The sequence below is a fragment of the Podarcis gaigeae genome, assembly GCF_964106915.1.
Source record: "Podarcis gaigeae genome assembly, chromosome: 16".
In the NCBI taxonomy this organism is placed as follows: domain Eukaryota; kingdom Metazoa; phylum Chordata; class Lepidosauria; order Squamata; family Lacertidae; genus Podarcis; species Podarcis gaigeae.
Window position 1 is genome coordinate 9,171,126 of NC_139693.1, and position 23,180 is coordinate 9,194,305.

General features: G+C 48.9%; 1 protein-coding gene across 1 annotated transcript in view; it reads right to left on the minus strand.

The window, feature by feature from the left end:
* Positions 1-2,834: 2,834 nt before the first annotated feature.
* The window catches only part of KCNN3 (potassium calcium-activated channel subfamily N member 3), a 99,488-nt gene continuing 79,142 nt past the window's right edge, over positions 2,835-23,180 (minus strand). The window contains exons 5-8 of the mRNA XM_083715691.1: positions 19,966-20,076; positions 8,690-8,817; positions 7,339-7,408; positions 2,835-3,149 (exon numbers count right to left, since the gene is read on the minus strand). Of these exons, the coding sequence (XP_083571817.1) occupies positions 2,853-3,149; positions 7,339-7,408; positions 8,690-8,817; positions 19,966-20,076 (606 nt within the window). The 3' untranslated portion in view covers positions 2,835-2,852. The remainder of the gene's footprint in view (positions 3,150-7,338; positions 7,409-8,689; positions 8,818-19,965; positions 20,077-23,180) is intronic.

Genomic DNA, 23,180 nt, shown 5'->3' on the forward strand with positions numbered 1-23,180 from the left:
TCATGCAAGTGCCGCCCCGGGACTCACTCAGGGAGGGATGGGAGAATCTAATAGTCTCCCCTTAAAACGTGTGCATTATTGGGGCTACATTCTCATCCCCAGCCTTCAGGTAGTCTCCAGATCTGAGCCCGTGGTGTACGGAGGGATTTTAATATCCAGAAATGAATTGTTTGGAAGGCCTTACATTTCGCACACTGAGAAGAGAAGACTCCCTGGAAAAGACCCTGATGTTGGGAAAGACTGAAGGCACAAGGAGAAGGGGACGACAGAGGACGAGATGGTTGGGCAGTGTTCTCGAAGCCACAAACATGAGTCTGACCAAACTGCGGGAGGCAGTGGAAGACAGGAGTGCCTGGCGTGCTCTGGTCCAGGGGTTCACGAAGAGTCGGACACGGCTAAACGACTAAACAACAACAACATGATAACAATTATAATTAATACTACTAATAGACAGGGGTAGGCTGCATGTAACTGCCACACAACCCCAGCCAACACGATCTGCTTAGGCTGGTGGCCCAGCTACAACCAGACCGGGGCTTGGGGTAACTTGGCTACAGGAATCTGTGGCCTCGGTGTTAACTGGAAGGTCGGACTACTGCAGTGTGCTTAAAAATGACTCAGAAGCCTCAGTTACGACCGAATGCGGCTGCCCAACTTGTTGACAGCTTTGAGGCAAACGAGATTGCATGACACCAATTCTGTTAAGAGCTACATTGGCTCCCCGTGCAATTCAGAGTGCTGGTTTTGACCTAGAAAGCTCTTTACAGCTCAGGACCCCAATACCTCCTGGAATGCCTTTCCTGATTTCAACAAACCCAGGCCCTTAGAGTTTCTTTGAGATCCTTCTCTGGGCTGAGGGGATGGGTGACGAGGGCGTTGTTGTTGTTGTTGTGCTCTGGTCCAGGGGGTCACGAAGAGTCGGACACGACTAAATGACTAAACCACAACAACAACATTTCGCACACTGCAAAATGGCACCCCGGCTTTTCTCCAAGGGAGATAAAGGTAGCAGGCACAATTCTCTGCCCCTCTCTACTTTATCCTCACAACACCCCTGCGAGGTAGGGTTAGGATGGGATACGCTAACCGCTAATGCGAATGGCGGCATTTTACGCATTTCCGAATGGGCTGTAGCCGAGTGGGAAGGGCTCAGCCTGAGCTCAGTGAATAAATGGTAGGATTCAGACATGACTTAGACAGCGGTGGCGGGGAACCTGTTCAATCCCTGGTGTCTCCAACAGAGCCCCTTGACTGAAACTCTGGACAGCCGCTGCCTGTCAGTGTAGACAGCACACAGCTAGATGGACCAAGGATCTGACTCTGCATTAGGCAGCTACCTAATGATTCCTAATAATTGTTTTTTCAAATAAGCTGTGCACTCCACACCCCTGTACCGGCGTGCTGAAAAATCCCGGGGCTTGCACACCCTTCAAATGCAAGCCAGTGGCATTTCAAACCAGGCTTGGAACTGATTTGACTGCCAGTGGCAATTCAGTTCAGCCACTTTGACTGCAGTTTCATTAACCAGTGTGCAGCCTAATTGTCTATATGGCAATTCAAAGCGGGAGCAAACCAATTGAAGTGCCAATAGCGAATTACATTTAAACCGGGTTCAAACCAGTTCAGTCGCCAATGGCTGTCAGCCGCGGAGCCTTTGAAAGTGCCCACCACCAGAAAAAACAAGCAAACCTACAATTCCCGGGGTGCTTTTAGTGGGGAGGGAAGCTCTACTAATAATAAAAAGTTGATGAATCTAGAAAGCCCAGATGAGAGGTTTGTAATGTGGATAGGCCCTTGGAAACTGCAGTGGCACAACACAGTTCAGGCTGGTAACTGCAACGTTTAAAGAAGGGTTGTGGCCCAAAGGGATGTGATTTTTCAAAGCACCACTGGCGAGCCGAAGGGGCTCGGGGCGATTCTCTCGGGAGGACGATGGAGAACAACTTCTCTTTCGCTTTGCGTTTCTTGGAGGGCTCGGAATCTGAGCAAACCCATTTCCTCAGTGGCAATCTCCTTGCCCGTGGCGAGGGGAGGGCAAACGCCAAGCCACCTGGATGTGTCGAAATCGCTGCTTTGTCTCCGCAAGGACATGCCAAGAACAGCTTTAGTGGTGGAAAACTTCCGATCTCCCCAAGTCAAGGTAACTCTTCTTAGGCCTCAGCAAAAGGTGACACCGGCCATTTCCCCTTTTTCTTAAAACCAAACAAAAAAGACCTTTACGGCGGTCTCTTTGGCAAAACTAATTTTGAGGGAGCTGGAATGATACCTCGAGACCTTTGCCAAGATTCAGCAGAGGAGGAGGAGTGGGGGCGGGGGGGGCACTTCTGTTCCGGCCAATTCGCCACCTCCCCGGTCGCCTTTTGACTTTCTTCGGCAAGACACTTAATGCGCGGAGGGGAAGAAGGAATAGTAATGTTTTTTAAAAATAAAAATAAAAACAACCAGGGAAGAAAGAAGGAGATGAACAACCCCAATGCCAGTGGCTTGGGGTCCAACACAGTGGAATGGTCCCCCTACCTTGCGCCGTTGCATCGATGCCCTTGGAGTTGGCTTATTTTTCGATTTTTGAAGACCTGAGATTGAACGTGGATTCCTACGGTCCACCGAATGCCGCTGCGAGGGGCTCTGCTGAAAACGCCCGTTTCACCCCACCCCACCCCGACAACAGGGGCGCTACCACCGAGACAAGCTCGCATTGTTTCCAGGCGACCCCACAAGGCGGCGGCTGGGGTCCTCTGCTCTCTCCCCCCCCCCCACATCCGGGGCCAGGATTGACACCCCCACACGGATAACAAAGACCCACGTGTGCGTGCGTGTGTTGTTTTTGTCGTTTCCCTCACGTCCGACGGGGCTCAGCAACTACTGGAGCTGGTATAAGGGGTGGGAAAAGAGGTTGAGCTGACCCCCAAAGGGCTGTCCGAGAGCGGAGTCTGGGGGGCGCCCACGCCCATGCTCACCCCCCGGGCCTCGAGGATGGTGGCCAAGAGCTGCTGCTGCTGCTGGCACAGAGCGTCCGTGATGAGCAAGGGCAAGGAGTGGAAGCTGGTGTTCAGCTGTTCCAGTTTGGACTCCAGCCCGCCTATCTGCTTCTCCAGGTCTTCGCTCCGGTCGTTCAGTTCCGTGATGAGGTCATACATGACGTTCTGCATCTGTTTAATTAAAAAAAAAAAAAAAGAATTTTTATTTTTTTAAAAAAAGAAGAGGCAAATTAGCAGGCTACATTGAGATCGGAAGGGACATGGGTGGCACTGTGGGTTAAACCAGGGCCTAGGACTTGCCGATCAGAAGGTCAGCGGTTCAAATCCCCGTGACGGGGTGAGCTCCAGTTGCATGGTCCCTGCTCCTGCCAACCTAGCAGTTCGAAAGCACATCAAAGTGCAAGTAGATAAATAGGTACCGCTATGGCGGGAAGGTAAACGGCGTTTCCATGCGCTGCTCTGGTTCGCCAGAAGCGGCTTAGTCATGCTGGGCACATGACCCGGAAGCTGTACGCCGGCTCCCTCCGCCAATAAAGCAAGATGAGCACCGCAACCCCAGAGTCGGTCACGACTGGACCTAATGGTCAGGGGTCCCTTTCCCTTTACCTTTAACAAGCCTAAGGGATACCCTCTCTCCTCAAGCTATCCCTGTCTCTCCAGGCCACGCCCCTTCACCAGCCCTGCTCTGCACCCTCCTCAAGTGTTTTTGCCTGGCTGGAACATGTCATGAAAACCAGCAAAGCGTCTTTGCTTGCTTAGATGGGAGGGCAGAGGGGATAAGCGTGTGGGCTTCAGTTCCACAGGGATGGCCAGCAACCTGGATGGTTAGATAGATAGATAATTTATTGCAGTCGGAGACCAGCTTATAAAACACACTTGGGGGTACAATCCCAGAAGCAAAGCAATTTTATCTAGAACCCCCATTGGACTCAAAAGAGCACTAAGAAAGCTCGCAGCATACTGTGAAACTGAACATCTCAAAATCAATTACTGTATTTTTTGCTCTATAAGACTCACTTTTTCCCCTCCTAAAAAGTAAGGGGAAATGTGTGTGCATCTTATGGAGCGAATGCAGGCTGCGCAGCTATCCCAGAAGCCAGAACAGCAAGAGGGATTGCTGCTTTCACTGCACAGCAATCCCTCTTGTTGTTCTGGCTTCTGAGATTCAGAATATTTTTTTTCTTGTTTTCCTCCTCCAAAAACTAGGTGTGTCTTGCGGTCTGGTGCGTCTTATAGAGCGAAAAATATGATATCAAAAGACCAAGATACTTGCTTTTGGGGGAAAACCAAAGCTTAGAAACTGGGAACTTCGAGGCCATCAATTAGAACAAGTCACAAATTATAAGTATCTAGGAATGGTGGTACAGGCATCAGGAACCAACAAACCTGGATGGTTTAAATTCCTGACAAATTCAGGGAGAATAGGGCTATAAACAACTACAGTGGTGCCTCGCAAGACGAAATTAATCCGTTCCGCGAGTCTCTTTGTCTAGCGGTTTTTTCGTCTTGCAAAGCAAGCCCATTGACGGCTTAGCGGATTAGCGCTATGAGCGGCTTTTAGCGGCTTATCGGCTTATCGGATAAGCAGATAAGCGGCTTAGAAAAGGGGGGGGAGGGAAAAAACCCCCGCAGGAACTCGCAAGACATTTTCGTCTAGGAAATTCGTTTTGCGAAGCACCTCCAAAACGGAGAACCCTTTCGTCTAGCGGGTTTTCCGTCTTGCGAGGCATTTGTCCTGCGGGACACCACTGTGCTAGCCACAAAGGCTAGTTGGGAGGCAGGAATGCTTCTGAATACCAGCTGCTGGAAAACACAGGAGGGGAGAGAGCTCTGAGGCTCAGGTGCTGCTTGGGGGCTTCCCATGGAGGCAGCTGGCCGGCCACTGTCAGAACAGGATGCCGGACTAGATGGGCCATTGGCCTAATCCAGCGGCCAGGCTCTTCTCGATGTTCATAATAATAATAATAATAATAATAATAATAATAATAATAATAATAATAATTTATTATTTATACCCTGCCCATCTGGCTGGGCTTCCCCAGCCCCACTCTGGGCGGCTTCCAAAAAAATATTAAAATGCTGTAATACATCAAACATTAAAAGCTTCCCTAAACAGGGCTGCCTTCAGATGTCTTCTAAAAGTCTGGTAGTTGTTGTTCTCTTTGACATCTGATGGGAGGGCGTTCCACAGGGCGGGTGCCACCACCGAGAAGGCCCTCTGCCTGGTTCCCTGTAACTTGGCTTCTCGCAGAGAGGGAACCGCCAGAAGGCCCTCGGAGCTGGACCTCAGTGTCTGGGCAGAACGATGGGGGTGGAGACGCTCCTTCAGGTATACTGGACCGAGGCCGTTTAAGCAAGCAAGCAAGCAAGCAAGCAAGCAAGCAAGGAAGCAAGCAGTGAGCTCCATTAGGTAAACACATTTCTTTCCCTGCTCCATGCACCACCACCCGTCGCAGGTGTTATCACTTCCTTCCACAGGGTTGCCTGGCAACCAAACGTTCGGGGAAGCCCTGCATGGAAGGTGCCAGATTGCTGCCTCCCACCTCTGCCACCACTCCCTGACTCAGAATCCCCATGCAGTCGAGAGAAGCTGGAGGGAACAGATTTCAGGCAAGGGGGAGGAAGCAGCCTTGTCCAGGACTGGAGCTGGCTCGGAAGAAAGATCACGGCTGCAGTGTGGGGTACCCTCATCTCCCTTCTGGGGTTCCTTTGGTGAGCATCTTCAGATCAAACCCAAGCACAGTGGTGCCTCGCAAGACAAAATTAATCCGTTCCGCAAGTCTCTTCGTCTAGCAGTTTCTTCGTCTTGCGAAGCAAGCCCATTGACGGCTTAGTGGATTAGCGCTATTAGCAGCTTTTAGCGGCTTATCGGCTTAGCAGCTTAGCGGCTTAGAAAAAGGGGGGGAAGGGGGGGGGGAAACCCGCAGGAAATCACAAGACATTTTCGTCTTGCGAAGCAAGCCCATAGGAAATTCATTTTGCGAAGCACCTCCAAAACGGAAAACTCTTTCCTCTAGTGAGTTTTCCGTCTTGCGAGGCATTCGTCTTGCGGGGCACCACTGTACAGTGGTACCTCGGGTTACAGACGCTTCAGGTTACAGACTCCGCTAACCCAAAAATAGTACCTTGGGTTAAGAACTTTGCTTCAGGATGAGAACAGAAATCGTGCTCCGACGGTGTGGTGGCAGCAGGAGGCCCCATTAGCTACAGTAAAGTGGTGCTTCAGGTTAAGAACAGACCTCCGGAACGAATTAAGTTCTTAACCCGAGGTACCACTGTAGCCACAAATGCAAGTTTGGCACCATCCTGATGTCGGGCATGGTACAGTCCAAGCCAGTCCACTCAAATCGCCTCATCCTATCCCCCATCTCCTAAATCAGGCATGGGGGGACCTCTGGCCTGGACCGCAGGGGTCCATGCACTGTTAACCTGATTGCTGCAATGAGCTCTCTGTGGGGCTGCCCTTGGGGGTTGGTCTGGAGGCTGCTTGTGGGGGCAAACTCCTGCTAATGTATGGACACCAGAGGTGCAGGAGGAATTTGCATTGGTTGGCAATCTGCAACCAGGCCAAGTTCAATGGGTCTTTAACTGTTCTAATTTTTTTTGTGTGTAAATAGCCTGGTTTAGAAGGTGCTGTGGGTTAAACCACAGAGCCTAGGACTTGCCGATCAGAAGGTCGGTGGTTCGAATCCCCGCGACGGGGTGAGCTCCCGTTGCTCGGTCCCTGCTCCTGCCAACCTAGCAGTTCGAAAGCACGTCAAAGTGCAAGTAGATAAATAGGTACCGCTCCGGCGGGAAGGTAAATGGCGTTTCCGTGCGCTGCTCTGGTTTGCCAGAAGTGGCTTAGCCATGCTGGCCACATGACCCGGAAGCTGTACACCGGCTCCCTCGGCCAATAAAGCAAGATGAGCGCCGCAACCCCAGAGTCGGCCATGACTGGACCTAATGGTCAGGGGTCCCTTTACCCTTTACTTTAATATAATAATAATAATAATAATAATAATAATAATAATAATAATATGGCCCTCCAAGCCTCTGTCTGGCCCCTAGGACTCTCCCCAAAGCACTTCTGTTCCCCAGGCCACACCATTCCCTGGATCTGCCTCCTTTAGCGTTTCTGCCATTCCTGAGCACTAGATAATGCCTCTTCGGACGAGTGCATGTGCAGAAACTAGCCTACTGAAGAAAGGTAAAATCTGCCTTAGTTGCTCCACCCACTTTTGCCACTGGCCCCGCCCACCCCAGGCACGTGGCCCCTGGAAAGTTGCCCAGGAGGGAATGCGGCTCTCGGGTTTGGGGAAAAGGTTCCTCACTCCTGTCTCAAATCCCGGAAGAGAGAGAAAGAGAGAGAGATGGTTACCTTAGAAAGATCGACCAGGGTGTTGGCTTGGTCACTCAGTTTCCTCTGTTCCATCTTCACACCCCTTAACCTGGAAAAGGGGGGAAAGAGCAACCAATCAGCTTGCGGGCATCAAAAGGTGCGTCCGTCTGCCCCACCCAATCCAAAGCCCAGAGGTCTGATTCCAACCATTGCCTTGCTGGGTTCCCAATGATGACTAGAACCTTGGCGAGCCGAGCCTTTGCCTGGAGGTCAAACACTGCCGGTGGTGCTACCAGAGGAAGATGCGTAGATGAGCCCCTTCCCATTCACCTGTACGCCATCCTGGATTAATCTTCTGCTGGCTAAATTTGCACCCGGACCGGGACGGTTTATTTTATCCCACCTATCTGATTTTCAGTTTACTTCATCTTTAACAGTTTACATATATCATAATTTCTAACCATCTTCCCCCCCCCACACTTACTTTAACCGTAAAAAACTTCACATTTTATCACTTATAAAATATATCTTCTATGTCTAACCCTACTGCCTATATCCACTTCCAAAGTGATTCTAAGATTCAAATATTAACATATTTTTTTCAAATATTCCTTAAACTTCTTCCAATCTTCTTCCACCGTCTCTTCCCTCTGGTCTCGGAGTCTCCCGGTCAGTTCGGCAAGTTCCATATAGTCCATCATCTTCATCTGCCATTCTTCGATAGTTGGTATATCTTGTTTTCCCTTTCACTTGTTAACTGACTTTTTTTTTTTACTGTTCTTTCCCAAAACAGCAACCTGGGGATGCTGTGGACTCAACTCACAGCATTCTGCGTGCAAGGCGGCTGCTCTTCCACGGACCCAAAGCCCTTCCTCAGCTGCCTTAGTAATAATAAAAATTTATTATTTGTACCCCACCCATCTGGCTGGGTTTCCCCAGCCACTCTGGGCGGCTTCCACAGAGACCAAAAATACACTAAAATGTCACATATTAAAAACTTCCCTGAACAGGGCTGCCTTAAGATGTCTTCTGAATGTCAGGTAGTTGTTTATCGCTTTGACATCTGGTGGGAGGGTGTTCCACAGGGCAGGCGCCACTACCGAGAAGGCCCTCTGCCTGGTTCCCTGTAGCTTTGCTTCTCGCAATGAGGGAACCACCAGAAGGCCCTCGGCGCTGGACCTCAGTGTCCGGGCAGAACAATGGGGGTGGAGACGCTCCTTAGGACGGAAGCAGCCCTTTGCTGCCCCTAGTGCAGAAAAGCCTTGCTCCAAATGGCTACAGTGACTCCTGATGTCCCAGGAGCAGCTCTCTGCAGGCTCTGCAACCTGCTACCCCTTATAGCTAGGAGATGCCAGCGTGGCAGAACAGAGGAGAAAAGAGCCCAGCTTACTGATGAATGGCTTGGAGGAATTTTCTCTGGTGCTTCCGGACTTTGGCGTGGTCGATTTTCTTCAGCAGTTTGGTGTGTTTGTAGATGAGCCAGGTCTCCCGCAAGACGTTGGCAGCCGCGTTTTTGATCTGCAAGGGGAGAGAAGAAAAAGCCGGGCCGCCCAGGGTTAGCTCACCTGCCCAGGTGAAGTAAACCTTTTCCTTCTTTCTCTTCCTCCCCCAAAACAGCACATAGCCAACAACTGATCTTATGCTCTATGAATGATTAGGCAGGCTCTCAGAGCAGAGGGCTCTCACCAGGCCCTTACTGCAATCCTACTAGCGTAATCTGTTCGTTACAATTGCTTTTCAAGTATTCTCCATCTTCAGGTAAAACGTGCCAATTCTTTTGCAGCTGACATTTTGGTCCTCCCAGGCCCAAGGAGGAGGGACCAGCAGTCTGGGATGAAGTTCAACATTTGTATAAGAACATCAGATCTTTATTTGCAAAAAAAAATCCTAAAAGTGGGGATGACGACCCCAAAACAGTCCAATGAGGGCTGAGTAGGCCCTCTTAAGCATCTCTCTCTCTCTCACACACACACACACACATACACAAAATTGAACAGTCCCTGGCAGAGGTAGACTGCCCCTGCCCAAAGAGGTTCCATTTTGAAAACTACAGCTCAGAGCCACCGACGAGCCCAACACACCATTTGTCAGGACAGCCCTTCCCTGAGCTAGTGGCTACCTCCGTAAAATTTCACAACCTCAAATCAGTGTTAAGGGGTGCGGAGGCTGGCTGTGGTTAACCCAAAACACATTCACGCCTTGCATTCAAAGAGCTATGATACCACTTTTAACCATCGTGGCTTCCCCCAAAGAATTACTGGAACTGTAATACGATATACGATATCTTTATTGTCATTGTCCCATGCAGAACAATGAAATTGAAAAAACTACATAAAACATTCCAAAATCCCTAAAAACTCTGAAACCCCATTTTAAAATACACTATACTATAGAGAGCCCTTATGCTGCGTTTAGAACCAGAATTACATTTGGGTAGAAACTGTTTCTCAGGCGGCTAGTCCTGGCCTTTATAACCCTATACCTTCTTCCAGAAGGCAGAAGCTGAAAGAGGTCATTTCCGGGGTGTGCACTATCCTGCGCTATCTCTGAAGCTTTCTTATGGCACCTGGAAGCGTAGATTTGATCCAAGGTGGGAAGAGTGCACCCAATTATTCTCTCTGCAGTCTTTACAACCCTGGACAGCATTGTTTTTCCCCCTGGCCGTGCAGCTCCCAAACCGCACACACAGACCATAAGTTAATACACTCTCCACAGTGCAATGGTAAAATGCCGTCAACAGGTCCTTTGAGAGAGGGTGCGGAGGGTCCTTTGGGGAACTAAAATTCCCTGAGCAAAAAAAACCAGGACAAATTCACACCTTGCATTCAAAGAGCTATGATACCACTTTTAACCATTGTGGCTTTGCCCAAAGAATTACTGGAACTATAAAGGGTGCCGAGGGTTCTTTGGGGAACCCAATTCCCTTCAGGAACTAAAATTCCCTGAAATCAGGTCTGTGAGGGGAATGGCGGCACAGAGGTAGGGGGCTCTCCTAACAGCTTTCAGCACTCTTAACAAGCTACAGTTCCCAGAATCCTTTGGGGGAAGCCATGGCGGTTTAAAGAGTATCATAGCACCAATATATGGTGTGAAGAGACGGCATTCTGCACATGCTCAGAGGAATGTTTTCTCTTCCCATGGGCCTGAAGTTCACAGCTACGGAAGCCCCGCAATGGAAACGGCCAGCAGACGGGACCACAGCTCCTTCTATACGCGTAGGATTAAAAGAACGCTACAGCCTTGGCTCCAGGACAACCAACCAATAATCCTTGATGCACAACTGTGTTGGCAGAATCCGAGACCAGGGAGAAGAGTTGGTGGAAGAAGATTGGAAGAAATTTAAAATCTATCTACAGAAACACTGTAAAATTATGGAATGTTAATGACGTTGGAATGAAACGAAGTGGTTCTAGTAATAAGGCAAAATAAGAACATGTAAGAATGGATTGATATTGGACGAAAATTTGATGCTATAATATGTGAGGATAAACAATTAAGGGTAAATTAAGAGGGTATGGATTTGCTGAACAAATTCTTAAATGGAATACAAAAAAGGGAGGTGTGAGGAAGTCATGAAAATAAGTAAATGAGTGGTAAGATATCAGAAAGAGGGATTTTCTTTTTTCTTTTTATGCTTATTTTTGATTTTTCTATTTTTGGTGTGTGTGTTTTTCTTTTACTGTTCTGTAACTTTTTTTCTTGTTGAAAACTTAATAAAATATTATTTTAAAAAAACAACAACTGTGTTGGGAGCGCAAAAGGAAGGGGAAGATGGCACCAAGTGCAACCTGCTTTTGTGAGGCTCTGCAAGGTTAGTTCTCCAAGGTGGTGCCCTCCAAGTGAAGCTGAATTTTAACTTCCAACACCCCGATCACTTGTTATTATTATTATTAGTAGTAGTAGTAGTATTTTATAATAGCGCTTGTGGCCCAAATGTCTCTCAGCAGCTTACGAACAAGAAAGCTAAAACATATTTTTTATTTTAAAAAAATACATTTTTAAAAAACTCGAGAGAGCAAAGGGTTAATACTTAAAGGAAGAACCAATCATTGGGTTGTAAGCGGTGTTATTCCTACTTAAGAGTAGACACTCTAAAATTAATGACTACAACTAACTAGGGTGCATCTATTCCAATGGGTCCACTGTGCCTGTAAATAATGATTTATTTTTTTGAAAAAATGACAGTATATATAATATTATTATTTATTTGATTTACAAGGTGTTATTATGAAGTTAGGGACGCGGGTGGCGCTGTGGGTAAAAGCCTCAGCGCCTAGGGCTTGCCGATCGAAACGTCGGCGGTTCGAATCCCCGCGGCGGGGTGCGCTCCCGCTGCTCGGTCCCAGCGCCTGCCAACCTAGCAGTTCGAAAGCACCCCCGGGTGCAAGTAGATAAATAGGGACCGCTTACTTGCGGGAAGGTAAACGGCGTTTCCGTGTGCTGCGCTGGCTCGCCAGATGCAGCTTGTCACGCTGGCCACGTGACCCGGAAGTGTCTCCGGACAGCGCTGGCCCCCGGCCTCTTGAGTGAGATGGGCGCACCAACCCCAGAGTCTGTCAAGACTGGCCCGCACGGGCAGGGATACCTTTACCTTTACCTTTATTATGAAATTAAAATAACAACCCAGTAAAGGGGGGCATTTTATTATTATTATTGAGACTTAAGTCACTTGTGTCCCAAAGATCCCTGACCAGCTTAAAGGTAAAGGTAAAGGGACCCCTGACCATTAGGTCCAGTCGTGGCCGACTCTGGAGCTGCGGCGCTCATCTCGCTTTATTGGCTGAGGAAGCTGCAGTACAGCTTCCGGGTCATGTGGCCAGCATGACTAAGCCGCTTCTGTCAAACCAGAGCAGCGCATGGAAACACCGTTTACCTTCCCGCTGGAGCGGTACCTACTTATCTACTTGCACTTTGACGTGCTTTCGAACGGCTAGGTTGGCAGGAGCTGGGACCGAGCAACGGGAGCTCACCCCGTCGTGGGGATTTGAACCGCCGACCTTCTGATCGGCAAGTCCTAGGCTCTGTGGTTTAACCCACAGCGCCACCCACATCCCAGACCAGCTTACAACACACTTAAACCATAAACATAAATACAATACACCACAAAAAAGCCAGAATAAAACAACCCTTATAACAACTACAGGAACCTGTGGCAGCAAGATAGTAAAACATCATCTTCACTGTCTACGGAAAGGTCTCTGTGTTGAGCTCAGTCTTTCCCTGGCTCAGTCTTTCCCTGATGTCAACAAAGGCACAAGGTTGGCTGTATAGCCCATTAGTTATATATTTGGTATGTCTGAAAGGTCCCCTTTATTGCATATGCCATTTTCGTGGGTTTAATTTGTAAAGGGAGAGGCTCTGAGGCGGGCCAGCCCTGGGATCCAGACTCCATGCCACTCCTCTCTCCACGAAGGCCTCTCTGCCTCCCTTTTAATTCTGGATGGGTGACAATTATTAGTACAGAAGGAACTGCACTCTGCACGTGTTGAATGGCACTCTTGTGTGCTGCGTTTCTGGGGACGCCCTAGGCCAAAGCGTGGCATCCTGGGATCTGAAAAGGAGCTGGCCCAAGATACACAAAAGGAGCTGCACTCTGCACATGTCTAGATGGCCTATTGGTCTGACCCAAAAATTACGCCGACACAAGTGAGGGCAGGAAGCCAAATATTCCCCAACCCTCTGCTAATGAGTTGCTGTGCTAAATTTTGCATCCAGTTTAACTCTAATTGTATTTTTAAAACTGTTTTTAATACTGTAACCTGCCCTGGGACCTTAAGGTGAAGGCAGGTTTAATAATAATAATAATAATAATAATAATAATAATAATAATAATAATAATAAGTTGGAAATGTAAACTTAAGGATGGGGAACTCTACCATATGTGGTGGGAATGTGAAAAGATGAAAAAATTCTGGGATCTAATATATAATGAACTCAAGAAACTTTTTAGGTACACATTCCCAAAAAAACCAGAGGCTTTCTTACTAGGGATAATAGGGGAGGAAGTAAAAAAGGAGGATCATAAATTATTCCAATACGCCATGGTAGCAGCTAGGATCCCTGTAGCTCAAAAATGGAAGTCGCCAGAGATCCCAACGGTTATGGAATGGCAGGCTAAATTTTTTGAATACACAGAATTAGCGAAAATGATGTATAAAATCCGACACCAAAAAGGGGCAAAGTTTGTAGAAGAATGGGGTAAATTTGTAACATACATAGGAATTAACTGTAGAAGTTTAAAAACTACAGCAGGGTTAATATAATTCTTGTGACGTGTATAGAAATGAAGAAGAAACTGTAGGAGAAGATGTATAGTAAGAAAACCACAACTGGGAAGGAAGGAAGTCGAGGCGTGATTCTACGCAGTGTAAATAAGATGATACTAAGAATGACTGTAAAGATTGTTTTATTTTGTTTGTGGAAAAATTCAATAAAAAGCATTTAAAAAATAAATTAACAACAACAACAACAACAACAACAACGCCCTCGTCACCCATCCCCTCAGCCCAGAGAAGGATCTCAAAGAAACTCTAAGGGCCTGGGTTTGTTGAAATCAGGAAAGGCATTCCAGGAGGTATTGGGGTCCTGAGCTGTAAAGAGCTTTCTAGGTCAAAACCAGCACTCTGAATTGCACGGGGAGCCAATGTAGCTCTTAACAGAATTGGTGTCATGCAATCTCGTTTGCCTCGAAGCTGTCAACAAGTTGGGCAGCCGCATTCGGTCGTAACTGAGGCTTCTGAGTCATTTTTAAGCACACTGCAGTAGTCCGACCTTCCAGTTAACACCGAGGCCACAGATTCCTGTAGCCAAGTTACCCCAAGCCCTGGTCTGGTTGTAGCTGGGCCACCAGCCTAAGCAGATCGTGTTGGCTGGGGTTGTGTGGCAGTTACATGCAGCCTACCCCTGTCTATTAGTAGTATTAATTATAATTGTTATCATGTTGTTGTTGTTTAGTCGTTTAGTTGTGTCTGACTCTTCATGACCCCCTGGACCAGAGCACGCCAGGCACTCCCGTCTTCCACTGCCTCCCGCAGTTTGGTCAAACTCATGCTGGTAGCTTCGAGAACACTGTCCAACCATCTCGTCCTCTGTCATCCCCTTCTCCTTCTGCCCTCCATCTTTCCCAACATCAGGGTCTTTTCCAGGGAGTCTTCTCTTCTCATGAGGGGGCCAAAGTACTGGAGCCTCAGCTTCAGGATCTGTCCTTCCAGTGAGCACTCAGGGCTGATTTCCTTCAGAATGGAGAGGTTTGATCTTCTTGCAGTCCATGGGACTCTCAAGAGTCTCCTCCAGCACCATAATTCAAAAGCATCAATTCTTCGGCGATCAGCCTTCTTTATGGTCCAGCTCTCACTGCCTTACATTGCTACTGGGAAAACCATAGCTTTAACTATACGGACCTTTGTTGGCAAGGTGATGTCTCTGCTTTTTAAAATTATTATCATATCAAGGATTAATTCATTCATATTTATATCCCAGCTTTCCACCAAGGAGCTCAAGGCAGCTGCATGCTTGTCCTTCTCCCTGTTTTAAGCCGCACAACACCCCTGGGAGGCGGGCTAAGCTGAGTCAGAGATTGGCCCAAGGTCACCTTCATGGCAGAGTGTGGACAAGAACTCAGGTGTCCCAAAACCACTACCCTAGAGCAGGTGTGGGGAACGGTTGGTCCTCCAGGAGTTGGTGAACTACAACTGCCATCACTCCCAGATGTAGGTTATGCTCTCTGGGGCTGATGGGAGTTGTAGTTAAGCAAAAACAAGATCTGATCACCTCTTCTAACTCCTTGACCCTCCAGATTAGGGGTCAGCAAACCTTTTCAGCAGGGGGCCGGTCCACTGTCCCTCAGACCTTGTGGGGGGGCGGACTATATTTTGAAGAGGGGGAAAAATGAACAAATTCCTATGCCCCACAAATAACCCAGAGATGCATTTTAAATAAAAGTACACATTCTACTCATGTAAAAACACGCTGATTCCCAGTCCATCTGTGGGCAGGATTTAGAAGGCAATTGGGCCGGATCCAGCCCCTGGACCTTAGTTTGCCTACCCATGATCTAGTCCAGGGGTCAGCAAACTTTTTCAGCCGTGGGCTGGTCCACTGTCCCTCAGACCTTGTCGGCGGCCGGAGTATATTTTGAAAAAAAATGAACAAATTCCTATGCCCCACAAATAACCCAGAGATGCATTTTAAATAAAAGGACACATTCTACTCACATAAAAACACCAGGCAGGCCCCACAAATAACCCAGAGGTGTCTTTTAAATAAAAGGGCACATTCATGTAAAAACACGCTGATTCCTGGACCACCTGCGGGCCGGATTTAGAAGGCGACTGGGCCAGATCCGGCCCCTGGGACTTAGATTGCCTACCCATGCTCAAGATGCTGCTGCTGGATGATGGATCCTGCCTGTCCCTGAACCCTTGGCCTCGCTGGCAAGGTCTGATGGGGGCAGCGACAACATCCCGAGTGCCACAGGGCCCCTGATCCTGTTCTAACAGAGGACGCTGAGGACTCAAGCTGTGACCTTCTACATGCAAAGCATGTGACCTACCCGCTAAGCGGCAGAGCCCCTCCCTCTGGAGGAAAGGAGCTTCCTTCTGGATCCAATTAAATTATCTGCAATGTGTGGTTAAGCTAATGCCAATAACAACTCAATTTCCACTTTGATTCCCCAGCCCTGGAGATGGATGCCACACCGAGCAGCTAATACCTTTTTAATTTACAGGGCTATGGAGACATTTGCAAAGGGGGAGGAGGTGGGGCTGGCAATTGGCGGAAGGGAGAGGGGCAGGCAGGTAGCTCACAGCAGCAGTTTCCTGCCCCAAAGAAAGAGAATCTTGCCTGGAACCTGGGAAGACGGCTGCCAGTCAGTGTAGACAATATTGAGCCGGTGGTCTGACTCAGTCAATTATTATACAGCTTTCTGAAGGCATATGAAGGCAGCCCTCTACTGGAAAGTTTTTAATGTTTGGTGTTTTGTTATGCTTTCTGTATTCTGTTGGAAGCCTAAACATTTTGTAAATCTAAGTTTTGCCTCATTGAGGGGCAGTATTTCAATGTGAGTAGGAAAATGAAGGTACATTTTTTAAAGAGAAAAAAAAGCACTGGGTATAAGTAATAAATCATCATCACCATGCCTGGTCTTTGGCCATGCTTGCTAGGACTGATGGAAGTTGTAGTTCAGAGATATCTGGGGGGCCCAAAGTTTCCCACTTGTGGCCTACACAGGCTGGCAGCAGCTCTCCAAGGTTTCAGACTGGGCGGTGGGGGTCCGTCCCAACCTGGGACCCTCTAAATCAGGGGTCAGCAAGCTAAGGCCCATGGGCCAGAAAGGTAAAGGTAAAGGTAAAGGTACCCCTGCCCGTACGGGCCAGTCTTGCCAGACTCTGGGGTTGTGCGCCCATCTCACTTAAGAGGCCAGGGGCCAGCGCTGTCCGGAGACACTTCCGGGTCACGTGGCCAGCGTGACAAAGCTGCATCTGGCGAGCCAGAGCTGCACACGGAAACGCCGTTTACCTTCCCGCTGGTAAGCGGTCCCTATTTATCTACTTGCACCCGGGGGTGCTTTCGAACTGCTAGGTTGGCAGGCGCTGGGACCGAGCAGCGGGAGCGCACCCCGCCGCAGGGATTCGAACCGCCGACCTTTCGATCGGCAAGCCCTAGGCGCTGAGGCTTTTACCCACAGCGCCACCTGCGTCCCACATGGGCCAGAAGCAGCCCGTAAAGGTCGTTTGACTGCCCCACAAGCCGCCCCTGAACTGAGCTGCCCACTTGCACGCTGCGCTAAACCGGTGCGGCACGGGGACTCACTTCTGCGGCGCCAGAAATTGCATCTGCACACGTGCAGATGCCAGAAATCACAGGCACGCACGCGCAAACTCCAGCCCACGGAGGGATCTCTGCGGGACAGATCCAGCCCAGGCAGATAAACCTTGCTGACCCCTGCTCTAAATGCAAGGCAGATTCTCTACCACTGAATCTGTGCCACGGAGGCCACCTGAACCTCAAATGACAGCAAAGGATCCAAGAGCACCCCAAAGCTATGTACCCGGTCTTTCAGAGGGCAAGGCTCTCTTGCCACACCTATGTCTAGGGAGATGTGAAAAAGCAAGCCTTGCTCTCTGGACTCCCCCTTCACAGTTCGTCTTTTTTCCCTTTTCCTTTTCAAGGAGCTAAAAAGAAGCAGCTTTGAGGCGGGGAAGGCCGGTTCTGTCCATGAATCATTCTTGCTACGCACAAGGGCTCCTTCGGAAAAACTCTCGAAGAAAATGGATTCTTGGAATTAGCAACCTGGGAGGGCGGCAAACCCACCATGCATGTGTAACATAAAAATGATGGATTGGGAGCTGTGCTTTGCTCATCACCTGTGAAACTTATGTCCGTGGCTGGATGGAGCTGGAGAAGGAAGAGGCTGGCTGATTGCACGTTGCATCTCAGTGAGTGTAAAATTGAAGATAGGCTTCCTCATACTAAGAACTCTCCTGAGATGATCGTCTGTAGATTTGGTACTGGGTTTAGTTTAAGGGAGAGGTTTTCTTTCCTCATTACCCAGAAGGCTGTCTGCCCCTTTACAAATCTGTCAGTTTGTTTGGATTTCTGGGGAGATTCTTTTGGAGGGGTTTATTTCCTTACTACGGCTGGCACAACCCTCTTTTAAATAAAACAAATAAATCTTTGACAATTATTAACAAAGCCGCTCCGGGGGGGGGGGGGGATACACCAGGTGGTAACATTCTGTAAGAAAATATTATTTAGCATAAAAATGACAGGATTTCTGTCATTTCAAAACCCTCAAAACCTACTTGAATTTGCTTTCGTGAGAGTTAATCATTTTCTTGATGGGACAAACAGTTTCCCCATAATTTATTTCTATAGTGACTTGCAATTATTGCTTGTAGATGATGTGTGTTTGTGTTTTTTTGTAAGGTTCTTCACTTCTGGCTGTCTGAGGCGGCCACTGGCCCAATCTTAAAAGCTTTCTGCAAGCAATCAGTTCAGGTTCCTTCTGAAAACAGCCACTTCCTTCCCCCCCCCCCAGCATCCCACCTAGTGGGGAGAAAGGGAGATCTCTGGGGAGAAAGATGGGAAGGATGTAGGGAAGAGAGAAAGGGGGGTGGCCCTGTCCAGGTTTGGGTTTCATCTTCTCCGCCTCTGACTTTGGCCCTATCCACAATCATCATAAGGGAAGCAGGTGGTGCTGTGGTCTAAACCACAGAGCCTAGGACTTGCTGATCAGAAGGCTGGCGGTTCGAATCCCCGCGACGGGCTGAGCTCCCGTTGCTCGGTCCCTGCTCCTGCCCACCTAGCAGTTCAAAAGCACGTCAAAGTGCAAGTAGATAAATAGGTACCGCTCCGGCGGGAAGGTAAACGGCGTTTCCGTGTGCTGCTCTGGTTCGCCAGAAGCGGCTTAGTCATGCTGGCCACATGACCCAGAAGCTGTACGCCGGCTCCCTCGGCCAATAATGCGAGATGAGCGCCGCAACCCCAGAGTCGGCCACGACTGGACCTAATGGTCAGGGGTCCCTTTACCTTTACCATCATCATGCAGCCCCCAAAGGATTACCCCCAAGGGAAATGAGTTGCTTGATGACACCCCTTCCCCCCAAAAATGTTGAATGCTTTGAAAAATGTATCTTGCTCTGGGATCTGATCCAATTAAGAGTACTTTAAAAAGAAAACCCAGAAGAAACAAATACATAAATAAAATACAATTGGCACACAAAAAACTTATTAACACCTTGATGCTGCCTTGCCAGATAAATCTCTCTCCCCCTCCAGTTGTCTGACAGGCACGAGACCTGGGAGATCTTCACGCAGGCTTGGAAGTGTTGGGGAACTTGTCATGATATGGGGCCTCTGAAGAAACAGCTTCTCGAATCATTAATTTGCTCTAGTGCTCCCCTGACGGACATGCACACAGCCCCTGCCTGCTCCGAACAAGCCTTTCAGGCCGTTCTCCTCCTTTTCTCACTCCCCTTCAAAGAGAACACCTCTGACATTTCTCCCGGCTCCAACCTCGGGCAGCTCAGGGATCTTGCAAAACCTGCCCCTGGGGACCAAGAGCTCCTGTTCTCCGCCTCATCTAAAAAAAGCCTTCCATAAGCAAGCGAGGGAAATTATCCAGAGAGGCCGGAGAGAAAGCAATTTAGATAATGAATCTGGCGGAAGGGGGAGGGGGGGAGAGAGAGGTGGCCCCGGAGGACCAGAGGGGAAGTGCGAGGAAGTTGCTAGGCAAAAGATCAGCCTAAAAAAAGAAGGTTCTGATGCAGCCTTTTTCGCCAAATCCAAGCATAACGATGAACGAAATCAGAATATTTTAATGTCTACAGTGGCCAATTAGCAATGCTGTAATATCAGGTACTCAAGTCCCAGAATGGGCAACTTTGTGGAGGGTATGTTTATCGGCAGCTCTTAGCCGTGATTTCTTATGAACCTCCAGCATCAGAGGCAGTCTACCCCTGAATACCAGCTTTTCTGAAGTGAACCACTGTCCACTCAGCTCAATATTGTCTACACTGACCGACAGCAGCTCTCCAGGGTTTCAGGCACGAGGCATCCCCAGTCTGACCGGGAGATGCTGGAGCCTGATCCTGGGACCTTGTGCATGCAAGGCAGATGCCCCGTCAAGCAAGAGGGTCTCCCCCCACCCGCTCGCAGGCCGCTTACCCGCTTGGTGAGTTGTGTGTCCATCATGAAGTTGTGGACGTGCTTCTCGGCTTTGGTGAGCTCCAGCTTCCGTGCCACGACAGCCACTACCAGGGCGGTGCAGCCAGCCCCCTGGCAGGTGAACGGGAGAACCAAAAACAAAACACAACACTGAGAGTTAGCCAGAAATCCAACCCAAATATTAACTCAGCCTCCTGTTTGCACTGCTGCTGGAGCCGGTTTGAAATCCCCGTGGCTGCTGTTTTGAATTTCCCCAAGAACAGAAATCCTTGCCCTTGCGGCTACTACCATTAATATTTTTGTTTTCTAGCCCACGGTTATGTTTCTGGCTGACACCCCCCAACCATTTTGTATAGTGAGGAACCTCAGGCCTGGGGGACCAAGGTGACCCACCAGGCCTCTCAATCTAGCCCTCAAAACTCTCCCTAGGCCACAGCCCCTTCCTCAAGCCCACCTCTATCCCCAAGGCCACACACACCTGCTGGCCTTGCTCTGCACCCTCGTTGTGTGTTTTTTCTTGCTTGGGCGTATACTACTACTAATAATAATTTATTATTTATACCCCGCCCATCTGGCTGGGCTTCCCCAGCCACTCTGGTCAGCTTCCCAAAAAATATTAAAATACTGTAATACATCAAACATTAAAAGCTTCCCTAAACAGGGCTGCCTTCAGATGTCTTCTAAAAGTCTGGCAGTTGTTGTTCTCTTTGACATCTGGTGGGAGGGTGTTTCACAGGGAGGGTGCCTCCACCGAGAAGGCCCTCTGCCTGGTTCCCTGTTACTTGGCTTTTCGCAGTGAGGGAACCGCCAGAAGGCCCTCGGAGCTGGACCTCAGTGTCCGGGCAGAACGATGGGGGTGGAGACACTCCTTCAGATATACTGGACCGAGGCTGTTTAGGCCTCTGGCTTGTCTTGAAGGGAGGATAGATAGGGGAACGGGTATGTAGAAACAAACCTATCTCTGCCCACTCTCGCCTCTCTGTCCCCCTGCAATCACAGTCATAAAAGATTCTTCAGCCCTGATTGATTGATTGATTGATTGATTGATTGATATATCCTCCTTTATCAAAAGATCCCAGGGCAGTATACAACATTAAGAAGACATATTATGAACCATAATAATAAAAATATAATACAAAGCGTAATAATAGACAGCACAGGGCGCCTTCCCTGTGAAATGCCCTCTCGTCAGATATCAAAGACAGAAACTATTATAAAACCTTCCATAGAAATCTGACGGCAGTCCTATATTGGCAAGTTTTTGATGTATTCTGTGTTCTCTTGTATTCTGTTGGAAGCTGCCCAGAGTGGGGGGGGGGGGCAACACAGTCAGATGGGCATGGTATTGTTGTCGTTGTCAACACAGTCAGATGGGCATGGTATTGTTGTTGTTGTCAACAAAGTCAGATGGGCATGGTGTTGTTGTTGTTGTTGTTGTTGCTGCTGCTGCTGCTGCTGCTATTGTTGTCGTCAATACAGTCATACCTCGGGTTACAGCCGCTTCAGGTTGTGTCTTTTCGGGTTGCAGACCGCCAGAACCTGGAAGTACCAGAACGGGTTACTTCCGGGTTTCAGTGGTTGCGCATGTGCAGAAGCGCTAAATTGCACTTTGTGCATGCGCAGAAGCGCTGAATCGCAACCCAAGCGTCCACTGCATTATTATTATTGTCATCAGAGTCCAAGGCAGCTGCAATGTCCTGGTTCCCTCCAGCCCCACCATTTGGCAGGTGAATGATCGGGGGCGGGGAGTGTCAGACGAAATATGCCATTCACAGTTGTCCTGGGACCTCAACTCCAAAACTCCCCAAAGTCACGTAAGCAAGGAGAGGAAGACAAGGATATACAACAGCCTCTGCCCTAAAGATTTGCATCTGAGCCGCTATCCATGGTGCTGAAACAGCACCTGCTTGCTCCAGAAGTGGACAGTGGTACCTGCTGTTCATCTACAAGCCCCGTTAAGCAAGAAATTGCCTTAAAAGAACTGGGGTTTTTTTAAAAAAAAAATGAATTTGCTTATTAATGAGAACATTAAGGATAAATGCCTTTTACTGGTATTCTTACAAGCAACAATAAGCACCTAGGAACCGCAAACCAACACAGTCGGGCTAGACTGCAGACTTGCAACCTAAGGCAGCCCTCCCTGATCAAGGGCAATCCAGAAGTGCTTGGGACTTCAACTCCCATCAGCCCCCAGCCAGTAGGGCCAATGGTCAGAGATGATGGGAGTTGTGGTCCAACAATATTTGGAGGAACACAGGTTCCCACACCCTTTGTTGCCATGACCTTATCACAGCCACCTGCACGGGTGGTGGGGGAATGACACACCTGGGGGCCGAACGTGGCCTCCAGGCCTCTCCATCTGGCCCGCCAGTCTCTCCCCCAGACCAGCCCTGCTTTTCTCAACCCTCCTTGAGTGTTTCTGCCTAGCTGGAAGATGCCCTGGAGCTCTGTTTGTGGACCTCACTTCCCTTGGCGAGAATAGTGCGAATGTCTGAGTGACCGCTGGAACTAGCCTGTCGTGCAATGGTAAAACGTGTATAATAATAATAATAATAATTTTTATTTATACCCCGCCCTCCCCAGCCAAGGCTGGGCTCAGGGCGGCTAACAAGCAATAATAAAAACAAGTTGAATGAATACAACTTAAAAACAGGATTGAAATACAACAATTAAAATATTGAAACAGTAAAAATATTAAAATGCAGCCTCATCACAGGAGGAGAAAAGAAAAAGAAAGAGGAGGAGGGAATCAAATTGGCTCCAAGCCAAAGGCCAGGCAGAACAACTCTGTCCTACAGGCCCTGCGGAAAGAAATCAGATCCTGCAGGGCCCTGGTCTCATGAGGCAGAGCGTTCCACCAGGCCGGGGCCAGTGTTGAAAAGGCCCTGGCTCTGGTTGAGGCTAATCTAACTTCCTTAGGGCCCGGGACCTCTAGGGTGTTGCTATTTATGGACCTCAAGGTCCTCCGTGGGGCATACCGGGAGAAGCGGTCCCGTAGTTACGAGGGTCCTAGGCCGTGAAGGGCTTCAAAGGTCAAAACCTGTATACATTTTGCTCTGCCTTCTTTTGCCTGCTATTATCCAGTAGCCCTCAGAAGGTGGACCAGAAGAGAATGAAGCCTTCAGCCCCTCAAAGGCTTCCCATCCCCCACCCCTCCCCACTTGGCCCACTGGCCAAAGGGGAGGGAGCGGCAAAGCCGTCACAAATTGCCATGC